Raw genomic sequence first — 15884 nt, forward strand, 5'->3', positions numbered from 1 at the left:
CACACTGAACAAATTCGCTTTCATTGCGATCTTCGTCATCTATTTACTCACTCTGTGTGGACACCATGTGTGTTTATAAAACCCCGGATTGTCTATCGTCGGCGTGCTATGTATCCAGAATGTATGTAATATATCGTCGTATGTATACTCATAAAATTCTAATGTAAAAGTAATTCCTGCGAGATGAGAGATTTTCAGTTTAATAAACAAATAGATGGTGTATGACTAAAAATATCAATTGACGGCTAAACAATAGCATCTCGTGTGAACCAATTATTTTTTTCTCAAAGTGGATTCTTGGAGTTTGAAGATGAGATTTAGAGATGTATGTATAAACATTTGATTGGACATTTTGCAGAAAGTGCAGGAAATTTCGTGAGTCACTGCATCGATTCATATGAGAGAGCTAGCTTATAGTTTTCCTTATTCCACCACTAATTTTTGTATGTATTGTGTTGCTTTTCTGTGATCTTTTACATTGATAAAAAATGCGATTTAATATGTATATATGGTGGAACAAAAGTTTCTGGCTTTTAAATTGAAATTCTGTGTCTTTTATGCTATAAAGGAAATTAATTTTTAGAATTCTGTTCAACGTATAAACATGAAAAATGCTTTTTAAGGGAAAGGAAAATATTGTGAATAACACTGAAGTATTTAAACATATATATATTTTTTTAATTTAAACCCTTAAAAAGCTTCTAAAGGAGTCTATTCGAAAATAAAAAAAAATTAAAAATCGCCAAAGAAATTTCTCATTTTTCAGCTAAGAAAACTAAGAAAAAATTGCCTTATAATGCAAATAATAATAGTTACGTCAGAATTAGATTAGATTAGATTTATTTATTCCATCTTCGCACTATCATTGAGGCTGCCGCCGACTTACCACTACCGATCTCAACGGAAAAACGGCAGAAAACCCGTATCACAGAATTATGTTTTTTGTCCCTTCAAACCTCTGAAACATTGGCGCATAATGTTTCGTCGAAGAATTTTAACGAGGAATTTGTGAAATATATTTTTTTTTTAAATATTCTAGAATCTTTAAATTTATTATAAAATATAAAATTATTTCAATGCTTTTTTTGAAATTCTTGGAAAATTAACTTTTCCCCCTGTTTATTTTATGTATCGTCAAAATCCATCGACAAAACATTTGCGCGAATGTTTCATACATTTAAATTAAGAAAGATTGAGAAACACAACGATTACGTTATTGAATGCATATTTAAGCAAATCTGCCAATTTTTCCTATTGAATCCCTTTGAAAAATTATGAGTCTCATTCAAGTAATTCTATATTCATTAAATTTTATCTTTAATCCATTCGCTCCACGTGAAACATGGAAACATTGAAACATGCGCTCTCTGTTTTACACGAATTTTATTCTTTGGGTGCTCTCAGAGAAAATTGCTCAGTTAGAACATTTTTTTTGACCTCTTCTGTGTGAATTGAATGCATTTCTAACTTGAAAAAAAAATTAAATTCATTCACACTCAAGAAAGACCCAAAGTACGCGAAAGGGTTAGCAAAATTACATATAATGTCGATTATTTTCTCAAATGAGGTCAAGAGAGATGAATAAACTCCTTCTGAAAATTTTATGAATAACAATCCTTTTCTTAGAAGAAATATTTAATCAATTTAATAAAAGAAATAAATTATTTTATTCTTAAAAACTTAAAAATTCTCCCTTCAGCTCCACATTACTCATCTTCCGGCTGGTACAAAAAAAATTCAATAGTTGAGCCGAAAACTTATGCACACTTCCCTCCATAATATGTTTGATGTGTGGGCAACATAAAAGTGGCGATCGCCGTGCCATTGTATGTGTGCCATCGCGGGTTAATAGAGAGAATCCAGTTGTGAGCTCCATCAGTGGCCCCAAAGAATACAAACTGAAAAGAGCCACTGTCCAGTTTTGGTTGTTTGTACGCAGAAGACTCTCCCAGTGTCAATTCTCAAGTCAAATAAAAAGGAATTATTACCCAAAAAAGTGCAATTACGTGTTATTTATGAAGGATTATTGGAAAAAAAAATTATCCACCTCAATACGTTATTACTTTCATCAAATATTCATTCATTATCTTCCCACATCGCTGGGGTATATGCGAGGTTTCTGTGAATTAATTGTGGTGATGAATGCACGAAATGGGGAGACAATGAATTAATAATTCAGGAATTTTGACTCTTTTTCACGCTGAGGTAATTCAGGAGACTCTATCGTACTATATGACTATTGAAATGGAAATGAATTTCATTGCGATGTAAAGCAATTTCCTATTACAATTTTTCCCTTTTTGTTCAGCGCGACTTTTCACATTTGCTGAGTCAGGGAATTCAGGGGATTTTCTGCTGCAAAGACAATCAGGCAAAAGTATTGCGCGAATAAAATAAGATCGAGCGTTGAAAGAGGAGAATTTCTTAAAGAATTCCAATTTGAGAATTTTGGTGAGTAATTTAGTTGAATTATATCGCTTCTTTTGGTGCTGGTTTGCTAAATTAGCGCTATTAACATTGACAATGAATTTCCGGCAGCTTATGGGTTCTTTTATGATGTCTTCAATGTATTTTTTTATTTCTTTATTTCTGTTCCTCAATCACAGATATTCAGCAATGTCGGGGAAGGACACAAAGATCGAGATGTCGTCCATTTCTCCAGGTGTCTGCCTAACGGATATTCAAGCTATGCTAACGAGAGCATTTGAAGCAAAGAATATTGATCAATTTCGACAGGCTTTAGCTCTGGGAGCTGATCCCTCCGTAAGGGATTCTCGTGGAAATTTCTCATTGTTCGAGTTGATTTGCCAACAACCGGGATCAACAGCTTTCATTGAGGCATGCATCAAAGCTGGATTCACCGACACACCTCCTCATCCCATCTCGGGGAAGCTTGCTGTGAACTTCCTGGCTGAATCTCTCGATTCAGGCAATTTGGAAATGTTCCTGCGCAACTTCCCCACAACGGATGTTAATGTGCTCGATGAGGATGATTCCCCAATCCATGTGATTGTGAAGAGTTTGAGTGAGACGAATTTTCGCGAGTGCTTTGAGTGCGTGAAGATTCTCGTGAAGCACGGAGCAAATGTTAATATTCCCGACAGCAGGGAATTCACACCAATCCTCACGGTGGCCAGGAGTAGAGTAAGTGGCCGGGAGGAGATTATCAACTACCTCCTGCAGCACTGTCGTGTGGATTTGGATACTTTCCGGGATGGTGAAGCGAGGGAGGTGCTGCAGATGAAATACCCCAAAATTCCTCTTCCCGCCAAAATGGAAGCTGAGCGGAATTTTGAGTTCTTCGCCAAGTCCATCATGGATCTTCACTTTATGGACACTCAAGAGAGACAGAGGGAAGAACCGAAGCTCATCACGGAGCTTCAGCAATATTTTATGGGATTAAAGGGTGAAGATGAGAAGAGGAAGCTCCTCACAAATAGCAATAGCAATGGAACACTCCTGGCAATGGCCATAAAGGTTGGTTCCAGGGAAATTGTCAAGGAGATCATTAAGCACGGAGCTGATCCTAATGGTGGGAAAGGTTTCCGGAACCCAATTGACGTTGCGTGCATTCATGGTCAGTGGCAGATTCTCGACACACTCCTGGAATGTGATGGGATTGACGTGAATTCATGCTCTGATCCACCTCTGTGTCTCATTGTGAAGAAGCTTGGAGAGCCCTCGAGCACATCCAACTGTGACTACCAACGATGCTTTGACATCCTCGTGCAGCATCCAAAAATTGATATTAACCAGAAAGATAATTCCGGCAGTACTGCCCTGCACTATGCAGTTCGGTACAAGGAGGAGAAGGCTACAAGGGCCCTCCTGGACAAGAATACCTACATAGGGACACGAAATCGCTTCCAGGATCTCCCCATAACCGACATCAATCCATCCATTCTTGAGGAATACTTCGACAGTAGAATCACGACAAATGGCAAAAGGGCTGGAGATGAGGAACTTGAGATTTACTTTGACTACTCCTGCCTCTTCCCACCGGATGTTTGCAAAACAAGTGAGAAGTTCTGCGAGGAAATGGTTCCAATCTACGAGATGACAAAGAGTACGGATCTCAGGCATTTGCTGAAGCATCCTCTCATCAGTAGTTTCCTCTTCCTCAAATGGCATCGTCTTGGAGCCATTTTCTACGCCAACCTACTCCTCTACTCACTCTCCACCCTCACAATAATCCTCTACATCCTCCTCTGCTACGGTCACGATGTTTCCCCTGAGCTCTCCACCTTTATGCTCATCATAAGCTCGGCAGGAGTTCTTTTTATAATTCTCAGGGAAACTTCGCAATTTATCACAGCTCCTGTTCAGTATTTTCGACAAGTGGAGAATTACCTCGAAATGGCAATCATTGGAATCTCAATTGTCGTCCTGACGGGATACTCAGTGACAGACTACACGAGGAGAGTCATTGCAGCTGCTCTCATTCTCCTCTCTGCTGTGGAATTCTCCCTCCTCGTAGGCTCCCTCCCACATCTCTCCATCTCCACCCACATGGTAATGCTGAGGACTGTCTCCATCACCTTCATGCGAAGCCTTATGCTCTACTCAATCCTCCTCATTGCCTTCGCTCTGTGCTTCTACACCCTCCTCGGTGGCACTGACAATCCCAATGCGCAAGTTGAGGATGGATTCAACAAATTCATCGATCCGGGCACAGCAATAATCAAGACAATCGTCATGATGACGGGAGAATTTGAAGCGGCAAATATTGAATTCAAATCCAACACCCTCAGCTACGTCTTCTTCCTCCTCTTTGTCTTCTTCATGAGCGTTGTGCTCTTCAATCTCCTCAATGGTCTCGCCGTCAGTGATACCCAAGCTATCAAGGCTGAAGCCGAACTCACGGGATTCATTACACGCGCCCAAGTTCTCGAGCGCTACGAAAAGCTTGTCTTTGGGAAAAATCCCGGACAGTGGTTTCGTGTTATCTCCGAAGTTTGCTACTTCCGGAAAATTGCGCGGAGATTCATCTGCGTCTTCCCCTTCTACCTACCCAAGAAAATCCTCGTGCTCAGCCCTAATCGAGGGAATCGCATCTACAATCACTCCAATACGAGTAAACTCATGAGGAATGATATTGGCACGAGTGGAGAGGCGAATGACCTTCTACGTACATCCGGGCCTTGTTGCTTTGGATGTGAAAAGTGTACGAGTCTCGATGGGAAAATTGTGAGGTAAGAGAAAAATTTTAATTCTGAGAATTTTCTATTCAAATTCTTTGGTGAAAATTCCGACAATTCTGAAAATTCCACTAATCCGGCCTTAATTAATTGCTTTTAATGTAACCTTTTGAAGATGGACACAGAGAAATTAGTAACTTCAAATAATATAAGCGCCTTCTTGATATTACGCACATGTGGAGGAGAATCAGAGCAACTTGAAGTTTGTAAATTTTTTACATAAACTTTTTCCCCCAGAACTGCTTCCCGGAAAGTGCCATAAGTGGCTGGAAGTTGTGCAGGCATCCTTCCCACTGTAACAGGGAGTTTCTTAGGAATCTTAGGCATCTCCTTTTCAACATCCGGCTGATCCTTGATGCCATTTAAGGGTCAAAATCAGAATATAAAAATGCTTCACGCAATTGCAAAGGGGGCTTCCTAAATGAACAGATTTGAACCTCTAAATGACATCAAGGATCAGCCAGGTGTTTCTCAGGAGATTCCTAAGATCCCTTAGAAACTTTCTGATGCAATGGGCAGGATGACTACACAATCTTCAGGCACTTATGGCACTTTCCGGGATCACATCAAACCATTCCGGCAAGAAAAGTTTATTCAAAAAGTGTACAAAATTCAAGTTGCTGAGAACCAGAGGGAGTATCAAGACACCTCCGGCGAGAATTGACCGGGTTAGCGAATGTCCTTGAAAGTCTCTGATCTCCTTTCCGTGAATAATGAAAATCCTCCCCTATTTGCGTTGGTAATGCACAAATGGTAACAATTACATTGTATTTTACTTCAGAACAGATTTAATTTTCACTACTATTTGATGAAATACAAAATAATGAATTTGAAATGATAAAAACTTGATAAAAAAGAAATTTCAGTGAATATGGCGTGCTGCCGTGTTCATTGCCGGGATAAGAAGTGAGGTTATGTAGATTTTTTCCCCATAAAGAATTCGTCGCGTACTCTCCTACACCTACTGTGCGGACTTGTCCTTGGACAGGTGCGCACATTAATTAAATTTTCTTTTATTTCAATAAATTCTCTATCCAACAGGTACACGAAGGAAGTAATTGATAAAAATCAATGGGCTGACAAAGCAAAGCAGGAAAAGCAACGCCTGGAGAACATTGAGAATCAACTCACGGACATTCAGAACAAATTAACTTTACTTCTGGGAGATCGTATTTAATTCTAATTTCAATTTTATTAATAATTTTACAAACAAACAATCAAAAAAATGCCCCGCGGAGCTCACTTTGGACTCGGTCCCATGGAGTCCTTTGCGCAGAGAATGAGTTGATCGCTGTAGAAGGAATTGAAGTTGATTCTGTGCACGAGATTAATGAGTTTATCCGCAGCATTGTCATTTGGTAAATCATAAATGTACTTTATGAGCCCTATGAGGAGCCCCGTGAATTCCAAATCAAAACGTTTTACATTCTCCGAGAACGTTTCCGATGGCTCCATGGAGGATTCAGCCTGAAACAAGAGCCACAGAGCATTGGAATTTTTCTGTGGGCATTTCCACGGATCAGTGCTCAAAGAATTATTGCTCTTCCTTTGACCAAGATTGTCAGGCTTCCCTTAGTGAGAATTTTCAGCCAAAACAATTTCAATCAAACAGACAAGGGGTGTTTATCTGAGTGAAAATCTTCGGATTATTCATCAATTAGATTCGGATGATTCGATAAAATTCAAATTATTCGTCAAGTAAATTCATATTATTCGTCAAGTTTTGGATTATTCGATAAAATAAATCGAAATATCCGACAGATAAACACCCCTTGGAGCATGTTGTGTGTAAGAGATGTTGATGACGAGTGCAACATGGATGCAACTGGAGCACAACTTTAAGTGCACACACTGTGCGTTGCATGAGAAGATTTGCTTGTAAAGTGGAAAGAATGTGTGTGTTTCAATGCAAAATGGGGAAGAATACCTGACTAGGTTGACTGGCTGCCATTTCGTACTCCCAATCTGAATGATCATTGCCCCCAAAACTCTTCAACATTGACGTGAGTTCAGCATCAATGAAATATCGCTGGGATTTCTGCTCATTAAACCCACCCACAAGCCCACGCGCATAATTTTGTTGCCAATTCATTTACATCCCACCCCCAAAATCATCATCAAGGAAAAATCATTTTTTGGCAGATTTTTAAAAAAAAACAGTTTTCATGAAGAAAAAAAAGGGATAGATTTCCAAGCCAAAAAAGATGGACAAAAGCAGCATAGAAAAGAGGGGAGATCATTTGAGTTTTGAAAATACAGAGAGGCGGGAAAAATTAACCAATTCACACTCACCTGAATAAAATCACAGAACTGCGTACAAATCTTCATCAAGCGCGTAATAGATTTGAGCATGTCCGTGTTGATTAGCATGCAATCTTTGAGGCATGAATCCAAGAAGATCTCATGAACTCGCAGCACATCATCCACATTCTCCACCGTGGCCATATTTTGATTGAGAACATGCCAATTGGGCTCAATCACCTCCACCATCATGTAGTAGCTGATATTCTGGATTGCATTCATCATTCGCTGTCGCAGCGTGAAGGCTGACCTGTACAGTTCTGCAGCTTCCGGGGCAAATTTCTTTGCTGTTTTATTTGACTTCCAAACTCTAGAGAATAAGAGAGAGAGAGAGAGAGAGAAAAGAAACATCTTGGCCATAAAAATACTCTCTAATAAAATCATTCATTTATTAAAAACTAAAAATTATGTTTTGAAATTAAAGGAAAAAATATATATTTAAATATTAAATTTATTTTGTGTTAAGTTTCCAATGATCTTCTATTTTATGTTTTAAAACTTTTTAATTTAACCTTGTTATATTGAATAAAGAATAAATTTATTAACGATTTCTTGTGAAAATTCTTTTTTTGAAAAATGTACAAAAGGAGATTTCTCTGCTGAATATTTTGACTATTTCGTGAATATTTTAGAATATTGGGATCGATTCTGTTAAAAATATTTTTATTTTCTTACATCTTGTAAATTTAAAGATTTTGACAGTCAGATAGATGTTTAAAGAGCTCAGAAAAGTTAATTTCCTTCAAAAATACTATTAAATAAAGAAACAAACTGTCAAAATCATAAAAGATTTTTCAAAAAATACTCAAAATCTTTTAACTTACGAATCGTAAGAAAAAGTAAAAGATTAAAAGAAAATCGAATAAAAATCTCATATCATTCTTTAGATTCATTTCTTTAGTTTTATTCTTTAAACGTATTTTCTTTAAAAAAAAATAATTTTCCATGGTTCTTTAAAGATCTTTCTGAATATTTTCTAGAACAACAAATCTCTCATTTTTCTTTTATGGAATGAGAATTGAACAATTTAAAAACATCAACTGTCAAAATCTTATTAAACTTTTAAGATGTAAAATAAAAGATGAAAAGATTTATGACAGAATCGACCCCATGATGAAAAGTTCCTTCAAAATCTGAATATTTTTATTTGGATAAAAAAAATCTTTAAAAAAGTTTAAGAGAATTTGTAGCTTCTTTTAAGAATTTTTTCAGAACTTTTTTTTAATTTAATTTTACGAATCCCAAACGCAGCAAATCTTATAAATTTTTTTTATAAGAATCCTTTTAAAATTAATTATTTTTAGGACCCATAAATCATTGATTGTCTTTTAAATAATCTTCTAAAAATTCTGAGAACTCAATAAATGCTGCAAAATTGTCTTTAATCTCAAATGATTTTCAATTTTTATTGTCATAAATCTCTTATCAGAGCTATTTTGTGTGATAAAAATCAATTCTACCGAATTTTTTCTGATAAAGTTCATAAAAATGAATGAACTTGACACAAAGAAAGTTCTCAACACTGCGCGGATTATTATCTTTTCTTAGAACTCCTCAACAAGCTGTTGGACATATACTCTCCGTGATAAGAAGATTGTTGATTTATATACAACATTTTATCAACAAATTATTTGCATAAATAAATGTTCGAGAAACTTATAAAATAAAATAATATTTGAATTTGGCGCGCACTCTAAATGGTGAATTCGAGTGGGGAAAATAAGGAATGTGGGGAAAATGGAACGATTTGGCGGCAAAGAAGACAAAATGTACTGATGCAAACTTGCTTGCTCCGTGATAAAGTGTAATTTATCGCGTAAAATACGGAAATTTCGCAAACAATAAATATTATGGAAAAGAAGATAATTTTGAATGAATTGCATTGAAATCAAAATTCTTTTTTTCTTTAAATTTGAAAGAAAACTCAAATAAAATCGGATCAAGTCTTTTGATTAGAAAATTAGGTTTTTGATCAGTAGAATATTTCATTTTGGTCAGAAGAATGCTATTTTTGGTCAGAAAAATGTTTCAATCCCAAGAGGAATTTCCATTTTGTCAGAAAAATCTTCCATTTCGATCAGGATGATAAGAAATTTGTCAATAAAACCAGAAGAGTAATTCTTTTTGGTCAAGAAAAACAAGCAATTGATCAGGAATGATCAGGAAAAAAAAAAGACTTTGGTCATGAAAATATGAAAACATAATCATGTAAGTATCAAAATGGCAAATTTTTCACATAAAATTTAACATATATCTTGGAATTGGAACATTTTTCTCACCAAAAATAGCGTTCTCCTGACTAAAAAAAAAAACATTCTCCTGACCAAAACAGAATATTCTCCTGATTAAAAGCAGAATTTTCTGATCAAAAGATAAGACTCAAAATCTTAGAGAGATTGAAGCTAATTAAATGAATTTTACTTCTCAAAAAAAAAAATAGAAAACAAACAAACTTACTTGCAGAGTTGCCTCTCGACGTGTTTGCAGTAGAAGAGCTGCCGGAAGAGCATTTGGTATTTGCAGATGATGAAGGGATTGAGAATGAGTGAAACTGGCCACTTGACACTGTACTGAAAGGCAAAACTCTCCAACCCGATGAGATCGTGATTATCCACCGAATCATCAAGCTCTGAGCAGTCTTTATTGGTGAGACGAGACATTTGCGTGAAGAGATCCACGGAGAGGAGTGTCATGGTGAGATCTTCCTTGTAGGGATCATTCCGTGCTGAAGAGAGACGCAGCGTCAGCCCCAGGAGATTCTCCAGCTTAACCGGCTGAACGGCATCGATCTTCTTTGATAGTTCCTCCTCGCATGCGTCCATGAATTGCATAATAAAGTCTCCCTGTTGCAGCAGGAAGTACTTCTTCATTGACTGCAGATGCCCCATGAGGTCGTTCTCCTTCATGAGGACATCTAAGAGGGTGCGGGAGGCAAAGTTGTAGGCTTCATTGATGAGCACCACGTGATTCTGATTGGCATGCGTGTAAACGAGAGATTCTGCCCGTGGGGGTGCAATAGTTTTCCCACACTGCCGGATAACATTGAGATACTTCCCCGTCCGGAGGATAATATCAGAGAGATTCTCAAGGAAACGGGGGATTCGCTCCCGGCGAACTATATACCTAACTTCCCAGTAATTCATCGTGTAGTCATCATGAAGACCCTTCGACACGACCTCCGTGTCTTCAATGAGGAACTCATTGTGTGGATCAGATACAACTCCTTTGTAGATCCACGCCTGGAGGGCTTCCATGTATGGCACTGCAGCCTTCTGCGCTAGATTGATAAATGTTGCCCTGGCAGCTGAATCTCCCGTCAAATTGGCAATACGGTCACTCAGCAGCGTCAATACTTCGCCCCCGCGGATGTTTTCATCCGAAATGGCCTTCAGGGCTTTAGCAATGACCTCCATTGAAGCCATCGTTGGGCGTGTGAAGAAGAGAACTTTATGCAGTGTGAGATTCTCCTTCTGTAGGTCCGTCTCCAGCTGCACCACAGACATGTAGTAGTCATGAAGGAGCTCATTAAGTGCTGCCGACAGTGCCTGAAGCACAGGACCACTCTCCAAGTCATCCATTTGCTGTACAAAACGCTGGATTTGCGAGTAATAAACTGCCAATGGCAGAATATCCCGAATAATCTCCCTCAGGGTATCATGAATCTGATCCGAAATCTTAAATCCCACCAGAACATCCTCCTGGAACTCTGGAACAATGTACGTACCCCGGATGCCAATGAAAGTGTACAGAAGCTCACTGAGGATGATGTTCTCCTGGGATGTGATGGGAATGGCAGCAGCATTGAGGTGAACAGATCCAGCAATGGGATCTCCATTTGTAAAGCCCCACTGGGAGTAGGGGCGCCTCTGCTGGACACCCACGGGCCGTCTCAAACCCTCTGGCGATTGTGCTGGAATTCCGGAAGCAGATCTGCGACTGACATGCGCCTGAATCCTCTCCCGCACATCACTCACGTCCTCCGTGACGGCGATTTTTGTGGAGCACAGCTGTGGGGAAATATTCACAATACGTTTCGACATTTTCCTTTTGCTCTTTAGTGGAAAATCCTCACTTTTTATTGACTAAAAATACCCGCGAAAATAAGAAAAATGACAGTTTGTTTACGTTTTGTACCACCCTGAAGTTTTTATCAGTGAAAAAATTGTCAGCGCGGTGTGATCTGAAAATTCAAATATTCAAACGGAAACCTTCAAACTGTTTTTGAGTGGGGAATTTTCGCAATTTTCTTGAATTTTCTTCGCTTTTTCTTGCCAATATAGCGAATGTTTTCCACCTGAGGCTGTTTGCTTTTTTTATTCATACTAAGGATTCTATTTATTTTAATCTTTGTGCTTTAAATCTGCTAGTTAGGCTACTTACGATCGATTTTAGATCTTTAACGTTTTACGATCTCTTTTGTTTTCGCAGGTTTCACAGATTTTCCTTACTTCGCGAACTCATTTTCATTATTTCCCCTTTAAGAGCATTCTGAGGAATCTTTATTTGCATTTCGCGAAAAGATTAATTTATCGAATTTGTCGTATTTTGCGGGTTTTTAGTTTAGAACAGAACCCTTAAAATGACTAATTCAGGATTTTTCACGTTCTTCGTTTTCTCCTACGTTTCTTATTGTGTTCAACTAAATCCGTTTAATCTCTCTCATTTTCTTGGATTTTTCACTACAAAGTATATTATTAGTTGGTGTTCCACTTCGTGGCCAACACCAAGTATTGTAATCGTCGGAAAAACCGACCACCTCAGATCGGGCTCAAACTTGGTATGAGCACGTTTTAGACATCCCACATTACGAAAATGGTGGTGGAAAATTTTTGATCCGGCCGGCCTGCCGGCCGGTGGTTCAAACTTTGCCTTATAGCTCGATAACGGTAACAGATAGAGACTTCCGGTTTGAAGTTTTCTATAGAAATGTGGGTGTAAAATTTCATTTTTTCGCATTTTCAAAATCCAAGATGGCTGCCATCCGCCATTTTGAAATACCGTCAACCACTTCCCTTACAGCTAGAGGTCTGAAATTTTAGTATGTTGTAGAGCTCAGTGAGACGTTTTCATCGACAATTCATACTTGAAAATCGGTCAAGCGGTTTAGCAAATATGGCGGCCTAAAGCAAAAAGTGTTTTTTCAATATAACTCGAGAACGGCTTGACCGATTTTGATCATCTTGGTATCAAATGAAAGGTATTGCGAAGCCCTACAACTGTCTAGAATATTCCAAGTTCCAAAAACGTCCGCAAGAGGCGCTAAAAACAAAAACAAAAATTGCCTAACTTTAAGGGGCAATATCTCCGAATCCCCATTAAGCAAATCTTTTAAATTTTGATATGTTGTAGCCTGACTCAATATCTTTCACCAGTCCGAAAATGAAGAAAATCTATGTCGCCGTTTAGAAGATATGGCCATTTGAAAAATTCTTGAATTTGAAAAGTTCTAAGAGCCATATCTCTTGAACGGATTGTCCGATTTTGCTCAACTTGGTATCAAATTAAAGGTTTTGCAAAACTCTACAACTTTCTAGAACATCAGAAACCTCTAGAACTATTCCTTCATGATAAAAAATGCCAAAAACTGTTTTGGTGAAACAAAAATCCGCCATTTTGTGTTCTAGTGGTGACCTTGAAATGTATCGAAACATATGTCAGATTATAGCTTATTTCAATACCTTTCCATAACTAGTCAAGAAATTTCTGTAGGTTTTATAGAACTTGAGATATGACCATTTTTATGCATCAAATTACTGAATTTTACAAAAAAAATCAACTTTGCCTACTAATACTGATCACAAATCGTATTATAACGCATAAACTAACTTCTATACGTTGTGGGACACCAACTCTTATAACTGGACGCGTTATGATTGACTTTGTTTTGGTTTCACATGTTCTGTTTGTAAAATTAGTTGGTATACCACAATCGTGGCATACCAGTATTGTAATCATCGGAAAAACCGCCCACCTCAGATCGGGCTCAAACTTAGTATAGGCACGTTTTAGATATCCCACATTACGAAAATGGTGGTGGAAAATTTTTGATCCGGCCGGCCTTCCGTTGGTCCAAACTTTGGCTTATAATTCGAGAACGGTAACAGATAGAGACTTCGGGTTTGAAGTTTTGTACAGAAATGGGGGTGTAAATTTTCAGTTTTTCGTATTTTCAAAATCCAAGATGGCCGCCGTCCGCCATTTTGAACTACCATCAACCGCTTCCCTTATAGCTAGAGGTCTGAAATTTTAGTATGTTGTAGAGCTCTGTGAGACGTTTTCATCGATAATTCATACTTGAAAATCGGTCAAGCGGTTTAGCAAATATGGCGGCCTAATGCAAAAAGTGTTTTTTCAATATATTTCAAGAACGGCTAGACCGATTTGGACCATCTTGGTATAAAATGAAAGGTTTCAAGAAGCCCTACAACTATTTAGAACATTCCAAGTTCCAAAAACATTCGCAAGAGGCGCTAAATTCAAAAACAAAAATTGCCTAACTTTAAGGGGCAATATCTCCGAATTCCCATTAGGCAAATCTTTTAAATTTTGATATGTTGTAGCAGGACTAATAATCTTGCACCAGTCCGAAAATGAAGAAAATCTATGTCGCCGTTTAGAAGATATAGCCATTTGAAAAATTCTTGAATTTGAAAAGTTCTAAGAGTCATATCTCTTGAACGGCTTGACCGATTTTGCTCATCTTGGTATCAAATTAAAGCTTTTGCAATACTCTACAACTTTCTAGAACATCATAAATCTATAGAACCATTCCTTCGAGACAAAAAGTGCAAAAAAATGTTTTGGTCAAACAAATATCCGCTATTTTTGTTCTAGATGTGACCTTGAAAATTACTGATATATATGTCAACTTATAGCTTGTATCAAGACCTTTCCAAAACTAGTCAAGAAATTTCTGTAGGTCTTATAGAACTTCAGATATGAGCATTTTTATCTTTCATATTGATGAATATCATAAAAAAAAATCAACTTTCCTACTAATTCTGCTCACAAATTAAATTACAACGCATAAACTGACCCATCCGCGTTGTAGTATACCAACTCTAATAACTGGACGCGTTATGATTGACTTTAGTTTGTTATCAGATTTTATTTTATTTTTCAATTTTTATAGACTTTTCCGAATAATGGGCCTTATTCAGCGACTAAGAAACCCTTGAAATTCACTTGAAGTCTTGAAATTTCAGTACAAAATTCAAAGATTACAAAGGTTTCTTGGTCGCTGAATAAGGTCCAATATTTTACAGTTTCTTATCATTTTATGAACTATGTTCTTTTTCTGGATTCTTAAGTTTTTTGTGTTCTTTCTTCTATTTCCATCTAAATAGTTTTAATTTGTTATAAAAAATATTGTTTTAGTTACCCCGTGTGACCCACTTGATCTTTGAAAGATTAATAAATCATTTTATTAAAGAAATAAAAACATTTAACAGGTATTTTTTTTATTTTAATGGATTCAAATTTTGAGGTAAAACAGGTGAAATATTGTATACAAAAAAAATCCACACTTACTTCCCTTCCACCCCCCTTCATTCCCTCCATTATATGTAGCACAGTCCTCATAGAAAAATCGCGTGACGAATGCACAGGATGCCCTTGTTCTCCTCACTCTCTTTCTCTCCGTGAGATGACCACCAACAAGTGTCTCTCTTGAGAGAGAGTCTGTAGATTATGTACATACATAGCAGAGAGAAGAGCTTAGACATTTTGTACTTGGGAAATGCAATTATATGGAGGGAGGGAAGATTCAATGTTCCGCTCTATCTCAGGAAAAAGTTACTTTGTGAAGAAGGAAGCATTTTCCGCGGTGTGAGTTGTGGGGGTGGTGGTGGTGGTGGAAAAATTGAGTTGAAGCATATCTCCGCCAACTATATACATACATAGGACCTCCACAAGTTTGTACAGAGTGATGTGGCAGAATTTCTCTCGCAGCAGACGAAAGTTATGCCATTTTGTACATAAAAGTGGAGCCAGAAAATTGTGGATGTAGCAGAGAGCAAAATACATATAATGCGAAACGCAAGCTCCAAACTCGCTAGTACTTTGCGGTTCAGCAAACTGTATGGACGCGTGTGCTTTTCGTGCTTCACAAGGAGCTTTCTGTGTGACATTCAATCATCATCCCTTTGCTTGTGTGAAGGGCGAGTTTCTTCCTTCTGTTGGAAGCTCTCCTCCCATTCTGGAGATGAAGGAGATTTTGTGATGAAAGTGCGCCCGCAGTGCTCTTCAGTGATAAAGTGTTTGCCTAAATTGAGATACATTTTTTATAACTTGTCCCAAATATGGTTTATTGCAGAATGGGGATGAGAGTTGGATGAAGAAAAAGAGCCCTTGAAATATTTTGCACGTGCTCCTTTTTCCCCCATT

At 37.7% G+C, this 15884-nt stretch overlaps 2 protein-coding genes across 3 annotated transcripts; one reads left to right on the top strand and one right to left on the bottom strand.

The window, feature by feature from the left end:
- Positions 1-1864: 1864 nt before the first annotated feature.
- Positions 1865-8060, top strand: LOC129786419 (transient receptor potential cation channel protein painless). The gene is made up of 4 exons (XM_055821441.1): positions 1865-2205; positions 2309-2451; positions 2607-5192; positions 6240-8060. The coding sequence occupies exons 3-4, from the start codon at positions 2617-2619 to the stop codon at positions 6373-6375; spliced, it is 2712 nt and encodes a 903-aa protein (XP_055677416.1). The 5' UTR covers positions 1865-2205; positions 2309-2451; positions 2607-2616; the 3' UTR covers positions 6376-8060.
- Positions 6351-11639, bottom strand: LOC129786436 (gamma-tubulin complex component 2 homolog). Of its 2 annotated transcripts, XM_055821475.1 has the most exons (4): positions 9957-11639; positions 7491-7809; positions 7126-7236; positions 6351-6665 (listed from the first exon to the last, which is right to left on the bottom strand). In XM_055821475.1, the coding sequence occupies exons 1-4, from the start codon at positions 11537-11539 to the stop codon at positions 6438-6440; spliced, it is 2241 nt and encodes a 746-aa protein (XP_055677450.1). In that variant the 5' UTR covers positions 11540-11639; the 3' UTR covers positions 6351-6437. The 2 variants fall into 2 exon arrangements, with proteins under 2 accessions (XP_055677450.1, XP_055677449.1); XM_055821474.1 differs by lacking the exon at positions 7126-7236.
- Between the last annotated feature and the right edge of the window lie 4245 nt (positions 11640-15884).

Source organism: Lutzomyia longipalpis, chromosome 1, assembly GCF_024334085.1.
Source record: "Lutzomyia longipalpis isolate SR_M1_2022 chromosome 1, ASM2433408v1".
NCBI lineage: Eukaryota > Metazoa > Arthropoda > Insecta > Diptera > Psychodidae > Lutzomyia > Lutzomyia longipalpis.